The following is a 23,792-nucleotide window of genomic DNA, read 5'->3' as shown; positions in this document are numbered from 1 at the left end:
GTCTAGCCAATCAGTGCCTTCTCCCAAATTACTTCACATGCACAAGCACAGTGTTATCTATATGAAATATGTGAACTAGTGGTGAAAAACTGTTAAAATGCAATCTGAAAGAGGTGGGCTTCAAGGTCTAAGAAATTAGCATATGAACCTCCTAGGTTAGGCTTTCAACTAAGAATACCAAGAGAACAAAGCAAAATTGGTGATAAAAGTAAATTGGAAAATTGTTTAAAATTGCATGCTCTATCTGAATCATGAAAGTTTATTTTGGCCTAGACTGTCCCTTTAAGTTGTCTCTCTATATTTACTCACAATTCTCCTTATTGTTTCTTTCTATACACAGTGAGACCAATGCTTAGATTGAACATTGGAAAATTAACTTTTTATTTCTCTGTCCGTTCCACCACCCACCAGGAGTGTAATTGTTTCTAAACATTATTGTTTGCATAACTTTTCTTTAACGTGTACAGTATTACAATACTCAGTATAAGTGAGGATACAGCAGGCTAAAGCATATATTCACAATATCAAAATAAAGGTAAATTAGCTATTTGTAAACAATTTAAAGGGACACAGGTCAAATTAAATTTTCATGATTCAGATACAGCATGTAATTTTAAACAACTTTCCAATTTACTTCCATTAAAAAAAATGTGCACATTCTTTTATATTTACACTTTTTGAGTCACCAGCTCCTACTGAGAATGTGCAAGAATTCACAGACTATACGTATATGCATTTGTGATTGGCTGATTGCTATCACATGGTACAGGGGGAGTGGAAATATACATAACTGAAATTTGTTAGAAAAAAAATCTACTACTCATTTGAAATTCAGAGTCAATGCTATTGCATTGTCTTGTTATCTTGCATTTGTTGATTATGCAAATCTACTGTGTTTACTGGTCCTTTAATACACTTAAGCAGATAAAATGAATCTTTGGGAATACATTAAAGGGGAGAAAACAAATCACAGTACACTATTTTCTTTAAAAAGTAGTAATCTCATTGTCATAATAAAGATTAGTTTTTAATCTGGATCTGTTGTTTGCTGGTCTGTTAATCCAATCACTAGTACAATTATACAGAAGTTCAGCTGGGTTTATAAACATCCTTTGTATTAAAGTTCAAGTTTGTTAAAAGGATGTGAGGCCCAAACATTTTCTTTCGTTATTCAGACAGAGCAAATCCCTTTAAAAAAAGATTTCCAATTTACTTCTATTATCAAATTTGATTCTTTTCCATTTTGGGTGTCTGGAGCACTGCATAGCAGAAATAGTGCTACCATCTAAAGCTGCATTCTTGCAAAACTGCTGTCCCTGCTCTTCAAAAAAAGATACAGAGACACATTCATTTTTAAAGGGACAGTCTGCTTAAAATGTTTATTGTTTAGAAAGATAGATAATCCCTTTTTTCTACACATCCCCCAGTTTTGCATAATCAATATGGTTATACTAATATACTTTGTATCTCTGTGATTACCTTGTATCTAAGCCTCTGCAGACTGCCCCCTTATCTCAGTTCTTTTGCCAGATTTGCATTTTAGCCAATCAGCCAATAACTCCACGGGATATGGCACACATGAACTAGCACTGTCTAACTGTGAAGAACTGAGATAAGAGGCGGCCTTCAAGGGCTTAGAAATTAGCATATGAGTCTACCTAGGTTTAGCTTTCAACAAAGAATAATAAGAGAAAAAGCAAATGTGATGATAAAAGAAAATTGGAAAGGTATATAAAATTGCATGCCCTATCTGAATCATTAAAGTTTATTTTTGACTAGACTGTCCCTATAACTACAATAATATAATAATGGGATAGATGTGTGTGTGTATGTATATATATATACATATATATATATATATATATATATATATATATATATATATATATATATATATATATATATATATATATATATATATATACATATATATACACACACACACAAGCTTTAAACCTTTAGTATATTTCCAATGATTTTATGTGCTGGAGTGTATTCAGTTGTTTACTAATAGCTCTTTTACCTTTATATCAGCATTTGAATAGCTGGTTTTGCCTGTGGTATACCCATACTTAAAGATTATATACTTAAGTATAGCCTAAAGAAAATCTGTGTAAGCATGGCCAGCAGAAGAAATTGCACTCCCAGTGGGATGGAGGCTTTGAGGCCTAATTGTGCTCAAGTTAAATCAATAGCGCTCCTATACTTGCGCTCATAAATGCTATTTTTTCTTTTATACACACACACACATATATATATATATATATATATATATATATATATATATATATATATATATATATATATAAAATTTAAAATAAGATTTTTCTTTTAAGTTTCTAACTGAAGAACAAAGGTATTTAAACATTCTATAAAAAAAAGAAATTCAATGATTAAAATGGATATATTATATGTCAAGGTGTTTGACTGGGAAGGGCTCAAGTGTATATATTTGTATGTATATATAGTATGTATGTATATATGCACATACATATGTCCACATATAAACACAAATGTACATACACACATACAAATATATACAGTTTTGAGCCCTTCCCTGTCAAACACCTTGTCATATACCATATCACTTTAAAATCTTCTTATACATTTATTAAAATAATAGACATATATTTTATTTTTAATATGTACATTTATGAGTTTAATACTTTATTTTAATATGTTTACATGTGTTTTGTTGTACTTTTATTTTAGTCTTAACACTTTACTTTAGGTCTCAATTTGCTTGCGTGCAATACGTAACTTTCAGCTTACTATGAGTGATATTTAGTGCGGTTGCGATATCCATTGGAAGTATATACAGTATATGCGTTAAAGGGATGTCGGCCGCGCTGAGCATTTTCTGGTTATTAAGTTTTACTGTGGGCTTGTAATATCAGATTGCATGCTAAGCCTAGCGTGGTCCATTAATATTAACAGTGTGTACCCTGCATTATCAATAGTGTTTCACTTGTAATGTTTGCCAAAGTATGTAAAATTTTATATTCTTTTTTATAATGTGCTTGATAATGGAGATGATAAAAGTAAACAACTACTTTTTTTTTAGAATTCAGGATTTGTCAGGATACATAAGGAAATATCAGTTTCAAATTTCAAAATGAAACAAAATGACCTTTGGATTTCAGACGTTTTCTTAAAGGCTCTGAACCATCTGCCCTTGGAATACAACTACCCTCTGTATAGCAGAATATTTGAGAATTTTGGAACCCATTATGTCAGTAGTGGCTCAATGGGAGGCTCATATGACCTTCTTTACCAGTACAGTACGGCGGATCTAAAAAATTCAGGTACAGTACAATAAATTTGTAAATAGATGAAAATTTGTGTGGTAGCTTCCCAAAACGTCTCTCCAGCTTGAAATTGGACCTCACAGGGGTAGACCTTACTGAATTCTCTAAGGGGCAGAATCTGGAAGTTCCTGTGAGTAGTGAACCGCTTTCCACTGAAAGTAATGAAACTCTCTGAAATGCAGAATCCCACAGGGCAGAGCGAGGTTAAATGAAGGTACTAATGCACAGATTACATATTCTAATGTTAGGGCATGTAATTGTTGCATTACTGATTCTAGCTATGCTTTAACCCCTAAATGATCGTTTACGTGTCTTGAGAACTTTATGTGTAATATTGCAATATTTTTGCAAGCACTACTGTCATATATTGCTCAAGAGACATACACGCTCCTGAGCCTACCTCAGTATGGTGTCATGAAGCTACGATTAGCAAAACGGATGACATGAGAAAGAGGTCATTTTAATAATAGGGAAATAAAAGGTTTTTTTTAAAGCCCATAATGTAACATGGTGAGAATTAACTGCCATTTAAAGGGACACTGAACCCAAATTTTTTTCTTTCGTGATTCAGATAGAGCATGCAATTTTAAGCAACTTTCTAATTTACTCCTATTATCAAATGTTCTTCATTCTCTTGGTATCTTTAATTGAAAAGCAAGAATGTAAGTTTAGATGCCGGCCCATTTTTGGTGAACAACCTGGGTTGTTCTTGCTGATTGGTGGATTGATTTAACCGACCAATAAACAAGTGCTGAACCAAAAAAATAACTTAGATGCAAATAAAGATAGCAAGAGAACGAAGAAAAATTGATAATAGGAGTAAATTAGAAAGTTGCTTAAAATTGCATGCTCTATCTGAACCACGAAAGAAAAAAATTGGGTTTGGTGTCCCTTTAACAGAAACAAAAGCTACAATAAAATAACAGAAACAAGGATGTTATCCTCAGTTATATTTTCTTAACCCTTTCAGTGCTAATGACGGCTCTGAGCCGTCACAAAGTTTCTCACTCTGGTGCTAATGACGGGTCAGAGCCGTCATGATCTGGGGGCTCCTTACTGCTCCTACCCCGGCAATCGTGCCTGTAGAGTGACAGGCATTGCCGGGGCTTCACGTGATGGCGGTGACATCACGCGCAATTACGTGATGACGTCACGGCGCAACTTTATTTATACTTAACAATGTTAAGTATAGGAGGAGGGGGCATGCTGCTTAGAAGCCTGTATCTCAGTCATCTAAGCAGCTACAGTCCCTCAAGACCCACTGTTGGAAAGGTAATCCAAGGGTGTAAAAAAAAAAAAAAAATTCGAAAAAAAAATATTAGCACCCAGGTGGGAAATGGCTTAGCAGCCAAAGGGTTAATATTACTGCCCCAGACATAGACAGCTACTTATTAAAAATTTCTCTAAGAGCTCAACTGCAATTTTTCTCAGTTTCTGATGAGTTTACCAGAATTCATTTTCAAGTCAGTCTATTAAAACAACATCCACAAATGAGTATAATGGGTTTGTCTATGAATTAGCTCAAGCAATTGGCATTTCGGATTAAGCAGCTAAAGAGATCTAATTATAATGCTATGTATAAGCACACTGCTACAGTATAAATATAGTATTTAAGGCAATCATCTTTGTGCATCTGTAAAATTAGGAAGAAAAAATAATTGTTTGTGAGTTTATTAAAGGGCCATTATAGTCGAAAAATTACATTGACTATCGACCCTGGTCTACTGTTTATTTAAAGGGACAGTTAACTCCAGAATTTTTATTGTTTAAAAAGCTAGATAATCCCTTGATTACCCATTCCCCAGTTTTGCATAACCAACACTGTTATATTAAAACACTTTTTAGCTCTGTGATTACCTTGTTTCTAAGCCTCTACAGACTGCCCCCTTATCTCAGTTCCTTTGACAGACATGCATTTTAGCCAATCAGTGCTGACTCCTAAATAACTTCACGGGAGTGAGCACAATGTTATCTATATGACACCTATATGACACACATGAATTAGCAGTATCTAACTGTCAAAAACTGTCAAAATGCACTAAGATAAGAGGCAGTTCAACGGCTTAGAAATTATCATATGAGCCTACGTAGGTTTAGCTTTCCACAAAGAATAGCAAGAGAACAAAGCAAATTTTATGATAATAGTTTATGAAAAAAAGTTGTTTAAAATTACATGACCTATCTAAATCATGAAATTTTAATTTTGACTTGACTGTCCCTTTAACCCCTGCAGTAGATGCTGCGCTCAGAGCCCAAGGTGAACTGCTGGTCCCGAGATGAACCCACCAATCAGCAGCACTAGTCACACGACCCAGATTTTTTAACTAGAACTACTAATTGGATCAGCGGTGGGTTCAGCTCGGGAGCTTTGCAGGGGTTAAACAAACAAATAGACCATGGTCGATAGTAAAATAAAAATGACACACTGTAACGGATTAGAGCATGTCATTTTCCGACTATAATGGCCCTTTAACATGTGTGTCACAAATATTACCCACTGACTGAATTGCATTAAAAATGGAATACGCTATCTTCTGAATTCCTGTGAAATACCTGAACAAGAACCAGTCTATTATTATTGTTATACATATTACCATCTTCATTCATTTGTTTACGTATACCAAAAAAGGTATAAGCTGCCTTCCATAAAGTAAGAAAAATATAACTAAGAGGAATTTATCTTAGATAGGAAAATTATATTTTATGGACCTCAAAGTCCTGAAAGCTTGTAATTGTGTTCCCGATATTAGTTGTATTTACAGAAATTACAGGTATATATAAACCTGTTTTAAACTTAAAACAAGAAACCTACGATCCCAGACAAGTGTGTAATAAAGGAAATTCATGGGTTTATATTCTGATTGGACAGAAATTTCAAGCTTAAATCTTGCCCTGTAGTTACATAATGATATCCACCATGTCAATGAGAATCTGCATGCAAGAATAACCATAGTAAGAATACCTCTCCTTACCCAGTACCTCTTTATTTAAAGGGAAACTAAACACAATTTTTTTTCTTTCATGATTCAGGTAGAGCATTCAATTTTAAGCATTTTTCTAATTTACTCCTATTATCATTCTTTCTTCGTTCTCTTGCTATCTTATTTAAAAAACAGGAATGTAAAGCTTAGTAGCTGGCCCATTTTAGGTTCAGCACCCTGGATAGCACTTGCTTATTGGTGACTACATTTAGCCACCAATTAGCAAGAATAACCCAGGTTCTGAACCAAAAAGAAGCTGGCTCTTAAACTTTACATTTCTTCTTTTTAAATAAAGTTAGCAAGAGAACGAAGAAAATTTGATAATAGGAGTAAAATAGAAAGTTGCTTAAAATTGCATGCTCTATCTGAATCCCGAAAGAAAAAATTTGGGTTCAGTGTCCCTTTAATGAAAAAAAATTTGGTTTAGTATCCCTTTAACATCAATTGCCTCAAAATGTTAATTCAGGAGCATCTGGGGAGGGTGCAGGGTGATTCCTATATTATGGATACATTCTATTTGAGCTATTGGGGCATATTTATCAAGCTCTAAAGACCGCTGCTCTATAACCTGTCCGCCTGGTCTGAGGCGGCGGACAGAAATCACCAGAAATCAACCCGATCGAATACGATCAGGTTGATTGACACCCCTGCTAGCAGCCGATTGGCCGCAAATCTGCAGGGGGCGGTATTGCACCAGCAGTTCACAAGAACTGCTGGTGCAATAATAAATGCAGAGAGCGTATGCTGTCGGCATTTATCAATGTGCAGCGGACATGATCCGCTGTATCGGATCTTGTCCGCTCGCACCATCTTAAATAGGCCCCATAGATTCTACTTCAGCTGAAATGTCTATCAACATTTTCTACAATATTGATCATTAAAATCTCTAAGTGGTTTTATAGGTAAATGTTGTGGTAAGCTTTTAACTATTTGATAACGCTAAATAGAGAGACGATGATGAAATCTGAGATTGCAAATACATCTTGCCTTCACTGTAGGTGACCTTTCTTTGATAAGCGATTCTAGGCCACTGCATTATATATATATGCATAAGCTGACAGAAGCATGTTCTTAAAGGGACATTAAACACAATTTTAGTTCTTTCTTATGTTTCATGATTCAAATAGAGCATGTGTTTTTAAACAACTTTCCAATTGACTTATTTTATCCAATTTGCTTCATTCTACTGGTATCCTTTTTTGATGGAGCAGCTATGCACTACTGGGAGCTATCTGAAAACAACGGGTGAACCAATGAAGAGAGGCATTTTTGTGCAGCCACTAATCAGAAGCTAGCTCCCAGTAATGCATTGCTGCTCCTAAGCCTACCTAGATATGTTTTTCAAATAAGGATACCAAGAGAATGAAGAAATTTAGATAAGCAAAATTAAAAAGTTGTTTAAAATCAAATGTTCTCTCTGAATAATGAAAGGAAAAAAATTGTGTTTCATGTCCCTTTAATGTTGCACCTGGATTCTAATTGCTATACGACTTTTTCTTCCATAGGTTTAACAGAGGAGGAATCCACGGAATGTTCGCGGACAGAAACAGTTAGACGTGTGTTTTTTAGGAAGAAAAAAAAAGTCACAGAGAAATGTGTCTATAACAAAATGTCTCAGCAACACGAAGGTAAAATAAAATTTAGTAGATGTGCACAGACAAAAGAAATTAGTTTTCAGATTAATTATTTGCTGTGAAAATAAAATTATTTTGTTTCTTCCTGGGGTCTTTCAGTTCAGCCGACTTTTGCTAACATTAATTGTTGACAGAAATTCTTTAACGCCTTATTTTCTACAGTGAAAGTCTTAAAGGCAGCAGAGGGGCAGCTGGACATCAGTTTAAACTTAAAGGGACACTGAACCCATTTTTTTTCATTTGTGATTCAGATAGAGCATGCAATTTTAAGCAACTTTCTAATTTACTCCTATTATCAATTTTTCTTCGTTCTCTTGCTATCTTTATTTGAAAACGAAGGCATCTAAGCTATTTTTTTGTGGTTCAGAACAATGGACACCACTTATTTATTGGAGGGTGAATTTATCCACCAATCAGTAAGAACAACCCAGGTTGTTCACCAAAAATGGGCCAGCATCTAAACTTACATTCTGGCATTTTAAATAAAGATACCAAGAGAATGAAGAAAATTTGATAATAGGAGTACATTAGAAAGTTGCTTAAAATTGCATGCTCTATCTGAATCACAAAAGAAAAAAATTGGTTTCAGTGTCCCTTTAAAGGGACATGATACCCAAATGTTTAAACACTTGAAAGTGATAAAGCATAACTGTAAAAAGCTGACTAGAAAATATCACCTGAACATCTCTATTTAAAAAAGGAAGATAGTTTACCTCAAAATTCCATCAGCAGCAGTGTCTAAAGATGTGTGTGTGTGTATATATATATACATATGTATTTATATGTGTAAATATGTGTTTACACACATATAAACACAAAAATACATAGGTACACATATAAGTACACATATAAAGATAAATATATAAGTACATTGGAGTCCTTTGCAGTTAATTAGATGAAAACATGTGTAATCGTATTTATGCATATTTAAAATATAAAAATGTAGAGATATACAGATATACAGGGAATGCAGAATTATTAGGCAAGTTGTATTTTTGAGGATTAATTTTATTATTGAACAACAACCATGTTCTCAATGAACCCAAAAAACTCATTAATATCAAAGCTGAATAGTTTTGGAAGTAGTTTTTAGTTTGTTTTTAGTTATAGCTATTTTAGGGGGATATCTGTGTGTGCAGGTGACAATTACTGTGCATAATTATTAGGCAACTTAACAAAAAACAAATATATACCCATTTCAATTATTTATTTTTACCAGTGAAACCAATATAACATCTCAACATTCACAAATATACATTTCTGACATTCAAAAACAAATCAGTGACCAATATAGCCACCTTTCTTTGCAAGGACACTCAAAAGCCTGCCATCCATGGATTCTGTCAGTGTTTTGATCTGTTCACCATCAACATTGCGTGCAGCAGCAACCACAGCCTCCCAGACACTGTTCAGAGAGGTGTACTGTTTTCCCTCCTTGTAAATCTCACATTTGATGATGGACCACAGGTTCTCAATGGGGTTCAGATCAGGTGAACAAGGAGGCCATGTCATTAGATTTTCTTCTTTTATACCCTTTCTTGCCAGCCACGCTGTGAAGTACTTGGACGCGTGTGATGGAGCATTGTCCTGCATGAAAATCATGTTTTTCTTGAAGGATGCAGACTTCTTCCTGTACCACTGCTTGAAGAAGGTGTCTTCCAGAAACTTGCAGTAGGACTGGGAGTTGAGCTTGACTCCATCCTCAACCCGAAAAGGCCCCACAAGCTCATCTTTGATGATACCAGCCCAAACCAGTACTCCACCTCCACCTTGCTGGCATCTGAGTCGGACTGGAGCTCTCTGCCCTTTACCAATCCAGCCATGGGCCCATCCATCTGGCCCATCAAGACTCACTCTCATTTCATCAGTCCATAAAACCTTAGAAAAATCAGTCTTGAGATATTTCTTGGCCCAGTCTTGACGTTTCAGCTTGTGTGTCTTGTTCAGTGGTGGTCGTCTTTCAGCCTTTCTTACCTTGGCCATGTCTCTGAGTATTGCACACCTTGTGCTTTTGGGCACTCCAGTGATGTTGCAGCTCTGAAATATGGCCAAACTGGTGGCAAGTGGCATTTTGGCAGCTGCACGCTTGACTTTTTTCAGTTCATGGGCAGTTATTTTGCGCCTTGGTTTTTCCACATGCTTCTTGCGACCCTGTTGACTATTTTGAATGAAAAGCTTGATTGTTCAATGATCACGCTTCAGAAGCTTTGCAATTTTAAGAGTGCTGCATCCCTCTGCAAGATATCTCACTATTTTTGACTTTTCTGAGCCTGTCAAGTCCTTCTTTTGACCCATTTTGCCAAAGGAAAGGACGTTGCCTAATAATTATGCACACCTGATATAGGGTGTTGATGTCATTAGACCACACCCCTTCTCATTACAGAGATGCACATCACCTAATATGCTTAATTGGTAGTAGGCTTTCGAGCCTATACAGCTTGGAGTAAGACAACATGCATAAAGAGGATGATGTGGTCAAAATACTAATTTGCCTAATAATTCTGCACTCCCTGTAGGTATATATATATATATTGTACAAAAAAACCCATCAGATATATATAAATATTTATTTATTAATAAGTAGAACATATTCTGTTATGTGAAGAACATTGGAAAGTGAAATATTCATGTTTTTATGTCAGGTTAGCGCACATGAGAATATGCGATCGTGTTTGCACGAGAATGGGTTGTTAGGTTTTTTTCCCACTTTTTTCTCCATTGACTTTTATAGGGGAATACGTGAACGCACACGCGATATTGTAAGTTCGGCTTTTTTCGCTTATCAGGTTAGCGCGCAGCATGGGAAAACAGTTTACTTTCAACTGATAATAAAAGCGCAACCCGACGAGCACAAAAAGCTTACTTCTAGCGCAGTTAATGTTTGAGCGGGATCATTAATTAGCGATCTACTTGTAATCTGGGCCTGTATCGGAATATTTACTATTCTGTTTCATCTCTTGCAGGCTCATTTCTGGAGGCCTCTGAAAGATCCATCTCTTTAGTAAAAGGTGGAAGAGCAGAATATGCAGCTGCTTTGGCCTGGAAGAAAGAAGGAGCTTTTCCAGAACACACTCCCTATACAAACTGGGTAGCATCGACAGTAGACAATCCAGTCATTGTTGATTATGAGGTAAGAAGTGCAGCATCTTTATAGGCCATGATTAATTATCAATAATATTAAACTAATTTAGATTTTTTTGCAAACAAATATGTCTGATTGTGTAAATTAGGAATACATTACAATACAATCAGGGGCGGAACTACTATTGGTGTAGCAGTTACAGTCGCAACAGGGCCCAAAAACTGAAGGGGGCCCATAACAGCCAGTCTATACATATGTGTGTGCAGAATGTGTACAATCCTAATGCAGGGGAGCCTTTTATTAGTGCAGGTTGTAGGTCCATCTGTCTATCCTCAAAAGCATTATACAGTTAACTTTTAATACACTTAAAGGGACACTGAACCCAATTTTTTTCTTTCATGATTCAGACAGAGCATGCGATTTTGAGCAACTTTCTAATTTATTCCTGTTATCAATTTTTCTTCGTTCTCTTCTATCTTTATTTGAAAAAGAAGGCATCTAAGCTAAGGAGCTAGCAATTTTTTGGTTCAACACCCTCGACAGCATTTGTTTAATGGTGGGTGCATTTAGCCACCAGTCAGCAAGAACAATCCAGGTTGTGAACCAAAAATGGTCCGGCTTCTAAACTTACATTCTTGCTTTTCAAATAAAGATAGCAAGAAAATGAAGAAAAATTGATAATATGTGTAAATTAGAAAGTTGCTTAAAAACACATGCTCTATCTGAATCATGAAAGAAAAAATTTGGGTTCAGTGTCTATTTCACTTTAATACCAGCAAACATAAGCATGCGCTGGTATTACTCAGTGGATCACTAATATTGCTTGCATGCAAGCGATATGTAGCGCTCCACTTATAATCTAGCCCAGTATTTGCAGAATATACACATTATTAAATATTATTATGGAATTATTATTTAGACGCATACACACACATATATATATATATATACAGTATATTTATATAAAAGCCCTCTACATTAAATTACATTGCCATAAACCATATACCTTTGAACTCTTATAAATATTTTTTTTAATATATTTTTATGACAACATTTTATCAGATGCTGTTTATATGAGTGAATCAATTTATTTTAGTGTGTTTATGTTGTGTTTGGTGCAATTTTTTGATCTCACTACCCCTTACATGAGGATGCCAGTCACGCTAACCCAACTATCATAATTCACGTTTGCGCTCTCGTTTACTTTCAACGTGTAATATGAGCATTATTTCCATTGCGCAAAAAGCCGAAAAAACCCGATATTGCTCACACTTGTAATCCAGCCCTAAATTTGTAAAAAATAAATTGGTTTAACCATCAATCTGTGATATAGTTGAACAGGTATGGAACATTTCTTCATGTTGTAAATTGACTATAAATTGTTACATTACAAAAACACAATTGATTTTTACTCTTTTTATCTTTCAGTTATCTCCAATTCTAGACCTAGTAAAAGGATTTCCGTGTGCAGTAACAAAGCGGCGCAATCTCTTAAAGGCATTTGAGACTTATCTTGGTACATTTGACCCATGCACATGTTCACCTTGCCCTAATAATGCCAGGCCGGTTTTATTGGGCACTGAGTGTCTGTGTGTTTGCCAGACTGGTACTTATGGTGAAAGCTGTTCTAAGAAAGCTCCAGATTACATCTCAGGTAAAGTCAACACAGATCAAATAAAATAATGAGTCAAAATATCTGATACAAAGTATAAACTACACATTTTGAAACTAGTAAGAGAAAATATGTGTGATTTATTCAACCAAACCATAATTGTTATATCTTCCCTACCAGAGGATAATCTAAAGAAGATAATTATTGTATGAAGAAATAAAAAATACAACTTTATTAAAAAAAAATGTTTTTAGTAAATTGTAGTACTTATTACTGTGTAGTCCTACTCCTAAATTAATGGGTCATGAATGATGAAAGTAGTATACTTGAACTGTACAACCTCAGAACAGTTCTGCGCAGCAACTGCTAGAAAGCAGTGTTTACAAAATGCATAGTAACATAGTAGATGAGGTTGAAAGAAGACAAAATAAGTCTATCAAGCTCAACCTATATAGATAGCGCCTGATTTACATTGAAGAAACTGCCAACTTGAAGTATCATTAATACAATTAGAATGCCGACCCATTTAACAAAAGCAATTATATCCTTGAATTCTGTTTTTAGCCAAAAATGTATCTAAGCCATTTTTAAATGTATCTTAGGGATTGGCTTTCACTACCTCCTTAAGCAATTAGTTCTGCAATTTGATCTGATAGTGAAAAAATGACCTCTAGTCACAAACAATTGCCTTGGAATAAACATCACTAACACCAACTCTGTATATGGGCCTTGAATATATTTTTATAAAGTAATCATATCACCTCTCAACTGCCTTTTTTTCTAGAGTAAACAGGTAAACCTTTCTCTTATTTTATCACATTACAGAAGCCTTTTGGGAAGGCTCTGCAGATTTACACTGGGAGACGCCATCTTGTAGTGCGTGTATTGTTTCATCATGTGATAGAAGCACTGCACTTTCACTGCACTTTCACGGATGTTACTGGCTTTTTTGACAGCTGCACTTTGGATTATCGCATATAACAGAATTTAGAAGCTTTAAATATTTACATTTTTAAACACAGTTTAAATGTTACGTAAAAAATATAAAATGCCCTTAGGAATAATACAGAGAAATTCAGCCGCTGCAAAAATCTACAGCTCCCACTCTGTATTGTGCACTCTAAACTGAAGTGCACAGTAATGTTTGTCAAGAAGGCAACGATATCACAGATATGTCAGTACACACTCGCTTCTGTCACAGTGTGCATCAATACATAAACTCCAAAATGGCGGCACCCATTGTGAAGATGCAGAGTTTCACTAACCAGCACTTGTAAAGGGTTAAAATAAGAGAACGGCTTTGAAGAGAGCTGCAATCACAAGAGAAAAACCAATAGCATGATGTGTAGTAAGTCACTTTCAATCTACTTCTATTTTCAAATTGACTTTGTTAACTTGGTATAATTTGCTGAAAAAGTATATGTACATATCCTTCACTACTGGGAACTAGCTGGTGATTGATGGCTACACACATTTGTCTCTCATCATTGGCTATTCAGATGTGTTTAGCTAGCTCCCAGTAGTGCAGTGCTGCTCTGGAGCTGTCTTTAACTAAGTGTTTAAGTCCTTTGCAGGGGTTAAACACACAGTTTTATACAATCATTAGTGCCATAATAAAATGCACTAATGTATTAGAGCATATATTTTTTCCACTTTTATGCCCCTTTAACCATAACCACATTGTCTGTATTTAACTCTTCACAGTTGCAGTTGATGGTTACTGGAGCTGCTGGTCTTCATGGAGTCCTTGTGATGGTTCTTTAAAGAGAAGAAGGACAAGAGAATGTAATAACCCTGCGCCACTTAATGGGGGCAAACCGTGTGAGGGGGAGAGCACGCAAGAGGAGAACTGTATGATCTCACTATTTGCTGATAAGTGAGTAAAATGTCCTATCATTTCTATATAATTGTAAAGATTTTCTATCATTTGGCCTTAACTACTTTGAGCTCTGTCACAATGGGAAGTTTACTTTGTGCCTCGTGCATATAATCTTACATAATGGGGCCAATTTATTAATGTGCGAGCGGACATGATACTATGTAGCGTATCATGTCCGCCGCACATTGATAAATGTCGGCATTTATCATTACACAAGCAGTTCTTGTGAACTGCTTGTGCAATGCCACCCCCTGCAGATTCGTGGCCAATCGGCCGCTAGCAGGGGGTGTCAATCTGTCCAATTCGGATCGGGCAGATTGATGTCCGCGGCCTCAGAGCAGGCGGACAAATTATGGAGTAGCGATGTATAGACCACTGCTTCATAACTTCTGTTGCCAGCGAGCCTGAAGGAGCTTGATAATTCGGCCCCAAAGTATCTTATACACATATAGTTAAAGGACCAGTCAACACAGTAGATTTGCATAATCAACAAATGCAAGATAACAAGACAATGCAATAGCACTTAGTCTGAACTTCAAATGAGTAGTAGATTTTTTTTGGTGACAATTTTAAAAGTTATGTCTTTTTCCACTCCCCCTGTACCATGTGACAGCCATCAGCCATTCACAAATGCATACACGTACCATGTGACAGCCATCAGCCATTCACAAATGCATACACGTACCATGTGACAGCCATCAGCCATTCACAAATGCATACACACTTATTCTTGCACATGCTCAGTAGGAGCTGGTGACTCAAAAAGTTTAAATATAAAAAGACTGTGCACATTTAGTTAATGGAAATAAATTGTAAAGTTGTTTAAAATGGCTGCTCTATCTGAATAATGAAAGTTTAATTTTGATTGAGTGTCCCTTTAAGGGGACATAACAGACCAATGGCCTAATGTGTCAGATCATTATATTATTGTACTATTACTTACACACAATCCCTGCAAAGAGGTTAAACATGTAGTTATGGGGACAGTAAACTCAGAATTAAACTTTTATGATACAGATAGAGTATGCCACTTTACACAACGTTCAGTTTATTTTTATTATCTAATTTGCTTCATTCTCTTGGTATCCTTTGTTTATAAACTCACCTAGGTAGGCTCAGAAGCAGCAATGCACTACTGGGGACTAGGTGGTGAATGTTGACTGCACATTGGCTCACCTGATATTTTCAGGTAGCTCCCAGTAGTGCACTGCTGCTCCTTCAACAAAAGGAAACCAAGGGATTTATGCAAAATTGATAATAAAAAGTAAATGAGAAAATTGTATTTTGTTTTTGAATCATGAAATAATTTTGGTTTCATGTCCTTATAAAGTCAGCTCCAGACCAACAATACACTGACAAACAATCCTGAGCTAAACATGGTTGATAAGCTCAACGTCTCAGTTAGTGACCAGTAGGGTTGGAAACCCAATTTTTTTTTCTTTCAGGATTTAGATTGCACATATAATTTTAAGCAACTTTCCAATTTGCATCTATTATAAAATTTGTTTCATTCCCTTGATATCCTTTGCTGAAGGAACAGCAATGCACTACTGACAGCTAGCTGAACACATCTTCTCTTTAAAGAACCATCACAAGGACTCCATGAAGACCAGCAGCTCCAGTAACCATCAACTGCAACTGTGAAGAGTTAAATACAGACAATGTGGTTATGGTTAAAGGGAATAAAAGTACAAAAAATATTTGCTCTAATACATTAGTGCATTTTATTATGGCACTAATGATTGTATAAAATTGATTGTTTAACCCTTTGCAAAGGACTTAAACACTTATGGCTAGATTACGAGTTTTGCGTTATGAGGGGCGCGGAACTAACTTGCACGTTATTGTCACTGCTCACTTACCTACAGCGCTGGTATTACAGGTTTTTACAAACCCGGCGTTAAAAGGCAAGAAGTAAAATTGTGCTCCATACTGCACTCCAATACCAGCGCTGCTTAAGTCAGCGGTGAGCTGGTTGTACGTGCTCGTGCACGATTTCCCCATAGACATCAATGGGGAGAGCCGGCTGAGAAAAAGTCTAACACCTACCAAAAAGCAGCGTAAAGCTCAGTAACGCAGCCCCATTGATTCCTATGGGGAAACACATTTTATGTTTACACCTAACACCCTAACATGAACCCTGAGTCTAAACACCCCTAATTTTACACTTATTAACCCCTAATCTGCTGCCCCCGACATCGCCAACACCTACATTATACTTATTAACCCCTAATCTGCCTCTCCGGACATCGCCGCCACCTACATTATACTTATTAACCCCTAATCTGCTGCCCCCAACATCGCCGACACCTACATTATATTATTAACCCCTAATATCCCACCCCCAATGTCGCAGCAACCTACCTACACTTTTAAACCCCTAATCTGCCGCCACTATAATAAACATATTAACCCCTAAACTGCCGTCCCTAACATCGCCGCCACCTACCTACATTTATTGACCCCTCATCTGCCGCCCCCAACGTCGCCGCCACTATTTTAAATTTATTAACCCCTAAACCTAAGTCTAACCTTAACCCTAACACCCCCTAACTTAAATTAATTAAAATAAATCTAAATAAAACCTACAATTAATAACTAAATAATTCCTATTTAAAGCTAAATACTTACCTGTAAAATAAACCCTAAGCTAGCTACAATATAAATAATAGTTACATTGTATCTAGCTTAGGTTTTATTTTTATTTTACAGCAAGTTTGTATTTATTTTAACTAGGTAGAATAGTTACTAAATAGTTATTAACTATTTACTAACTAACTACCTAAAATAAATACAAATTGACCTGTAAAATAAAACCTAACCTGTCTTACACTAACACCTAACCTAACCCTACAATTAAATAAATTCCCTAAATTAAATACAATTAACTAAATTCAAAACAATTAGCTAAATTACAAAAAAAAAACTAAATTACAGAAAATAAAAAACAAATTACAAGATCTTTAAACTAATTACACCTAATCTAATAGCCCTATCAAAATAAAAAAGCCCCCCCAAAATAAAAAAAAAACCCTAGCCTAAACTAAACTACCAATAGCCCTTAAAAGGGCCTTCTGTGGAGCATTGCCCCAAAGAAATCAGCTCTTTTACCTGTAAAAAAAAATACAAACAACCCCCCCAACAGTAAAACCCACCACCCACACAACCAACCCCCCAAATAAAACCCTAACTCAAAAAACCTAATCTCCCCATTGCCCAGAAAAGGGCATTTGGATGGGCATTGCCCTTAAAAGGGCATTTAGCGCTATTGCGGCCCAAAGCCCTAACCTAAAAATAAAACCCACCCAATACACCCTTAAAAAATCCTAACACTAACCCCCGAAGATCCACTTACCGGGAGAAGTCTTCATCCAAGTGGCAAGATGTCCTCAACGAAGCCGGCAGAAGTGGTCCTCCTGACGGGCAGAAGTCTTCACCCAGACAGCATCTTCTATCTTAATTTTTCTGACACGGAGCGGCTCCATCTTCAAGAAATCCGGCGCGGAGCATTATCTTCCAATGACGACTACCCAACGAATGAAGGTACCTTTAAGTGACATCATCCAAGATGGCATCCCTTAGATTCCGATTGGCTGATAGAATTCTATCAGCCAATCGGAATTAAGGTTGAAAAAATCCTATTGGCTGATGCAATCAGCCAATAGGATTGAACTTCAATCCTATTGGCTGATCCAATCAGCCAATAGGATTGAGCTTGCATTCTATTGGCTGTTCCAATCGGGGTAGGGTGTACCGCTCACTTTTTGGCCTCCCAGGACAAGCTCGTAATACCGGCGCTATGGAAGTCCCATAGAATAAAGACTATACGCAAATTGCGTAAGTTGATTTGCGGTAAGTCCACAAAAGTGTGCGGTGCCCCTAAATCTGCAAGACTTGTAATACCAGTGGTAGTAAAAAACAGCGTTATGAGGCTTAACGCTGCTCTTATACTCATAACGCAAGACTCGTAATCTAGCCGTTAGTTAAATGCAGCTCCAGAGCATCAGTGCACTACTGAGAGCTAGCTGAGCTATCTGGTGAGCCAATCACAAGAGAAAATGTGTGCATGCACCAATCACCAGCTAGCTCCAAATAGTGTACGTATTATTTTTCAACAATGGATACCAAGAGAACAAAGTACATTTGAAAATGGAAGTGAATGTAAAAGTGTGCTAAAATGGCATGCTGTATCTGAATCATGCAAGTTTAATTTTGACTTTCCAATCCCTTTAAAGGGACATTAAACACTAAATAATTGCTAGATAGAATGATGCATTCAAAGAAAAGATAAGTCAGAGAATAACATGTAGATGTCTTTTTAATGTTTCATTTGCTGTTTGAATAGTGACAAAATAAGTGTAAGGGCCGAATTATCAAGCTCCGAATGGAGCGTGATCTCCCTGTTTTCGTGCGAGCCTTTAGGCTTGCCGGAAACAGCAGTTATGAAGCAGCGGTCTAAATACTGCTGCGCCATAACTTGTCCGTCTGCTCTGAGGCTGCGGACCACAATCCGCCCAATCCTATACGATCGGCTGATTGACACCCCCGGCTAACGACCGATTGCCTGTGAATCTGCAGGGGACGGCATTGCACAAGCAGTTCACAAGAAAATAAGGTAAATAAAATAAATCTCAATTTCTTAGCAAATTCTTAATATGTTATCTGACAATGTCACTATATGAGACAAAGACACATGTGCTAATCTGACAGTAGTGGCTATTTGTTGGATATGTCAAACTGACATTTTAGAGGGGGGAAGTTCCAGTTATGGTTGTGAAGAGCAAAGCGTATACACTCAGCACTACACACCTGGCAACTGTGGTTAGATAAACAGTCCACCACAATGACTTGAGAACGTTTGTTTAGTACATATTAGCAATTAAAAGGCACATGAAACCCAATTTTTTTCTTTAATGCTTCAGATAGAGCATATCATTTTAAACTATCCATTTTACTTCATTCTTTCTGTATCCTTTACTGAAGGAGCAATGCATCACTAGAATCTAGCTGACCACATCAGGGCCTCGATCCAATATGCAGCGTCACCTGCAGAAGCCGGCGACGCCAAAATTTGCGCGGGTTTGGTATCCTATATACGGCGTAACCTAGAAGTTACGCTCGTATATTTCTGCCTTCGCCCGTAGTTTTTTGGGCCATAGACAGGTATACCAAACCCGCGCAGTTTGGTATCCAATATACAGCGTAAGGACTTACGTGGCGAAAATGGAGAAATCTTACTCCATTTTCACCTCGCCACAAAATGCAGCCGTAGTAAGCCTTACGCTCTCTATTGGAGCCCCGTAACTCCCTAAACTAGCTGCTAAATAAAACCTAACACCTAACGCATGCGCAATGTCTATCTACCTGTCAACCGCGATCCCCCGCCGCAATCCCTAATAAAGTATTTAACCCCTAAACTGCTGCTCCCGGACCCCGCCGCCACCTACATTAAAAGTATAACCCCCTAATGTGATCCCCCTACACCGTCGCCAGCTACATTACATACCCCCTAATGTGAGCTCCTACCCCGCCGCCAGCTATATTAAACTTCCCCCTAATGTGAGCCTCTTACACCGCCGCCAGCTACATTAAACTACCTCCTAATGTGAGCCCCTTACACCGCCGCCAGCTACATTAAACTACCCCCTAATGTGAGCTCCTACCCCGCCACCAGCTATATTAAACTACCCCCTAATGTGAGCCCCTTACACCGCCGCCAGCTATATTAAATGTATTAACCCCTAATCTAATCCCCCTATACCGCCGCCAGCTATATTAAATACATTAACCCCTAATCTAATCCCCCTACACCGCCGCCAGCTATATTATCTATATTAACCCTAATTATATTAGGGTTAATATAGTTAATATAGTTATTATATTATATATATTAACTATATTAACCCTAATTATATTAGGGTTAATATAGTTAATATCGTTATTATATTATATATATATTAAGTATAATAACCCTATCTAACTCTAACATCCCTAACTAAATTCTTATTAAAATAAATCTAATTAATATTAATATTATTAATTAAAATATTCCTATTTAAATCTAAATACTTACCTATAAAATAAACCATAAGATAGCTACAATGTAATTAATAATTACATTGTACCTATTTTAGGGTTTATATTTATTTTACAGGTAACTTGGTATTTGTTTTAACTAGGTACAATAGCTATTAAATAGTTAATAACTATTTAATAGCTACCTAGTTAAAATAATTACCAATTTACCTGTAAAATAAATCCTAACCTAAGTTACAAATACACCTACACTATCAATAAATTAAATAAACTACAAATATCTAAACTAAAATACAATTAAATAAACTAAACTAAATTACAAAAAATACCCACTAAATTACAAAAAATAAAAAAAGATTACAAGATTTTTAAGCTAATTACACCTTTCTAAGCCCCCTAATAAAATAATAAAGCCCCCCAATATAAAAAAAATTCCCTACCCTATTCTAAATTAAAAAAGTTAACAGCTCTATTACCTTACTAGCCCTTAAAAGGGCCTTTTGCGGGGCATGCCCCAAAGATATCAGCTCTTTTGCCTGTAAAAAAAAACACAATACCACCCCCCAACATTACAACCCACCACCCACATACCCCTACTCTAACCCAAACCCCCCTTAAATAAACCTAACACTACCCCCCTGAAGATATCCCTACCTTGTCTTCACCCAGCCGGGCAGAACTCCTCATCCGATCCGGGCGATGTCTTCAATCAAACGGCAGAGAAGAAGTCTTCCATCCGGCGATGTCTTCAATCAAGCGGCAGAGAAGAAGTCTTCCATCCGGGCGATGTCTTCAATCAAGCGGCAAAGAAGAGGTCCTCCATCGGGGCGAAGTTATCTTCCAAGTGGCATCTTCAATCTTCTTTCTTCGCTCCTCCAACATGGAACATCCATCCGGCACGACAACTTCCCGACGAATGAGGTTCCTTTAAATGACGTCATCCAAGATGGCGTCCGTCGAATTTCGATTGGCTGATAGGATTCTATCAGCCAATCGGAATTAAAGTAGAAAAATCTGATTGGCTGATTGAATCAGCCAATCAGATTCAAATTCAATCAGATTGGCTGAACCAATATAATTAGGGTTAATATAGATAATATAGCTGGCGGCGGTGTAGGGGGATTAAATTAGGGGGTAATGTATTTAATATAGCTGGCGGCGGTGTAGGGGGATTAGATTAGGGGTTAATACATTTAATATAGCTGGCCGGCGGTATAGGGGGATTAGATTAGGGGTTAATGTATTTAATATAGCTGGCGGCGGTATAGGGGGATTAGATTAGGGGTTAATTAATTTAATATAGCTGGCGGTGGGGTAGGGGGATTAAATTAGGGGTTAATAATTTTAATATAGCTGGCGGCGGGGTAGGGGGATTAGATTAGGGGTTAATAATTTTAATATAGCTGGCGGCGGTGTAAGGGGCTCACATTAGGGGGTAGTTAATGTAGGTGGTGGCGGGGTAGGAGCTCACATAAGTTGGTAGTTAATGTAGGTGGCGGGGGGGTAGGAGCTCACATTAGGGGGTAGATAATGTAGGTGGCGGCGGGGTCCGAGAGCGGCGGTTTAGGGGTTAATAACTTTATTAGGTGGTGGCGGGGTCCGGGAGCAGCGGTTTAGGGGTTAATACATTTTTTATTGTTAGGATAGTGAGAGGGGATAGCGGATAGAGGGTTAGACGTGTCGGGCTATGTTTGGTAGGCGTGTTAGACAGTACGGGTGATTTTATAACTTAGTCAGGTTTTGTAGGCGCCGGCAGTTTCTAAAGTGCCGTAAGTCACTGGCGACTCCAGAAATTTGTACTCACGCAGATTTCTGGACATCGCTGGTATATCCGACTTACGGCACTTTAGCCTCTGACGGCGCCGTATATGTGATAGCTCGAGTTGCGAGCTGAAACTACGGGCGGCAGGGGTTCCCTCGCTTGCGCCGCAAACTACGATCTATATCGGATCGCGCCCCAGGTGAGACAGCTGCTGCTTAAAGGGACAATGAACCCAAATTTTTTCTTTTGTGATTCAGATAGAGCATGACATTTTAAGCAACTTTCTAATTTACTCCTATTATCAAATTTTCTTTATTCTCTTGGTATCTTTATTTGAAATGCAAGAATGTAAGTTTAGATGCCGGCCCATTTTTGGTGAACAACCTGGGTTGTCCATGCTGATTAAGTACTGTCCAGAGCTGAACCAAGAAAAAAGCTTAGATGCCTTCTTTTTCAAATAAAGATAGCAAGAGAACGAAGACAATTTGATAATAGGAGTAAATTAGAAAGTTGCTTAAAATTGCATGCTCTATCTGAATCACGAAAGAAAAAAATTGGGTTCAGTGTCCCTTTAACCTGACTGAAATCATCCTGATCTGATCAGCCCCTGCTAGTAGATGATTGGCCCCCAGCCCCAGCAGGGAGCAATACTGCACAATCACTGCTTGTGCAATGTTAAATATTGATAGCGTAAGCTGTCCGCTCGCAGCGAGGTTCAGTGGACATGATTTAGCACCCCCATAAAACCACTACTTGTTGCGGGTGCAGGGACATAAGGTTTGGGGTAGCTTGTCACATAGATTGTAGTTGCAGTAGCAAAACATAGCAGTTCAAGATGTATTTTGGTGTGGATGAAAAACATATAATAGATTATAAGCCTAAAGATGAGGGATTTCCAAAAGCACCTGAAACTTTATTGTCCATTTTAAGCAAGGCCCAGAGCTTTATAACCTATGTAAGAACTTCTGAATACGTGACCAGTCCTTCACATGCAATGAATAAAATGAAATTATAAAGAAACACAGAGATACGTGTATATGTCTATAACACATTTTATTTCTCAGGGGAGCCCTGTGCATAAATGATGATGAAGAAAAAAAAGAAGAAGATTTAGAAGACCCTCACTATGATACTGGATGCCCGAGAACAAGCCCACCAGAGAATGGATACTTTATAGTAACATATCCTCTTCATTTATTTATACTTGTTTTGTACAATGTCATTTCAATTGCAAAAAAAAAAATACAATTTAATTTGTTTTTGGGGCAGTTTCAGGAACTGCAGAGGTCTTAATATATCTAACACAATGTTCAGGTTTTATTTACAAATCTAATGAAAGGCAGAAAATTCTAGAATAGGTCATTCTGTCAAGTTGCATAATATGCTATTTGCAATAAAGTTACGTATAGGAGCCTGTGTTGTCTACCTAGTTATATCTCAGGGCTAGATGCCATCAATGTGCTAAATGGATGAGCAACACCAAACATAGCACTTTTTT

At 37.1% G+C, this 23,792-nt stretch overlaps 1 protein-coding gene across 3 annotated transcripts in view; it reads left to right on the top strand.

The window, feature by feature from the left end:
- LOC128648516 (complement component C6) overlaps positions 1-23,792 on the top strand; it is a 119,287-nt gene that overhangs the window by 58,721 nt on the left and 36,774 nt on the right. For all 3 annotated transcript variants that reach the window (XM_053701235.1, XM_053701236.1, XM_053701234.1), the window contains exons 8-13: positions 3,065-3,305; positions 7,795-7,917; positions 10,887-11,053; positions 12,434-12,659; positions 14,322-14,493; positions 23,359-23,470. In XM_053701235.1, the coding sequence (XP_053557210.1) occupies positions 3,065-3,305; positions 7,795-7,917; positions 10,887-11,053; positions 12,434-12,659; positions 14,322-14,493; positions 23,359-23,470 (1,041 nt within the window). The remainder of the gene's footprint in view (positions 1-3,064; positions 3,306-7,794; positions 7,918-10,886; positions 11,054-12,433; positions 12,660-14,321; positions 14,494-23,358; positions 23,471-23,792) is intronic.

This window comes from Bombina bombina, chromosome 2 (genome assembly GCF_027579735.1).
Source record: "Bombina bombina isolate aBomBom1 chromosome 2, aBomBom1.pri, whole genome shotgun sequence".
In the NCBI taxonomy this organism is placed as follows: Eukaryota; Metazoa; Chordata; class Amphibia; order Anura; family Bombinatoridae; genus Bombina; species Bombina bombina.
Note: the sequence above shows the minus strand (reverse complement) of the source record. Positions and strands in the feature narration are given on the sequence as shown.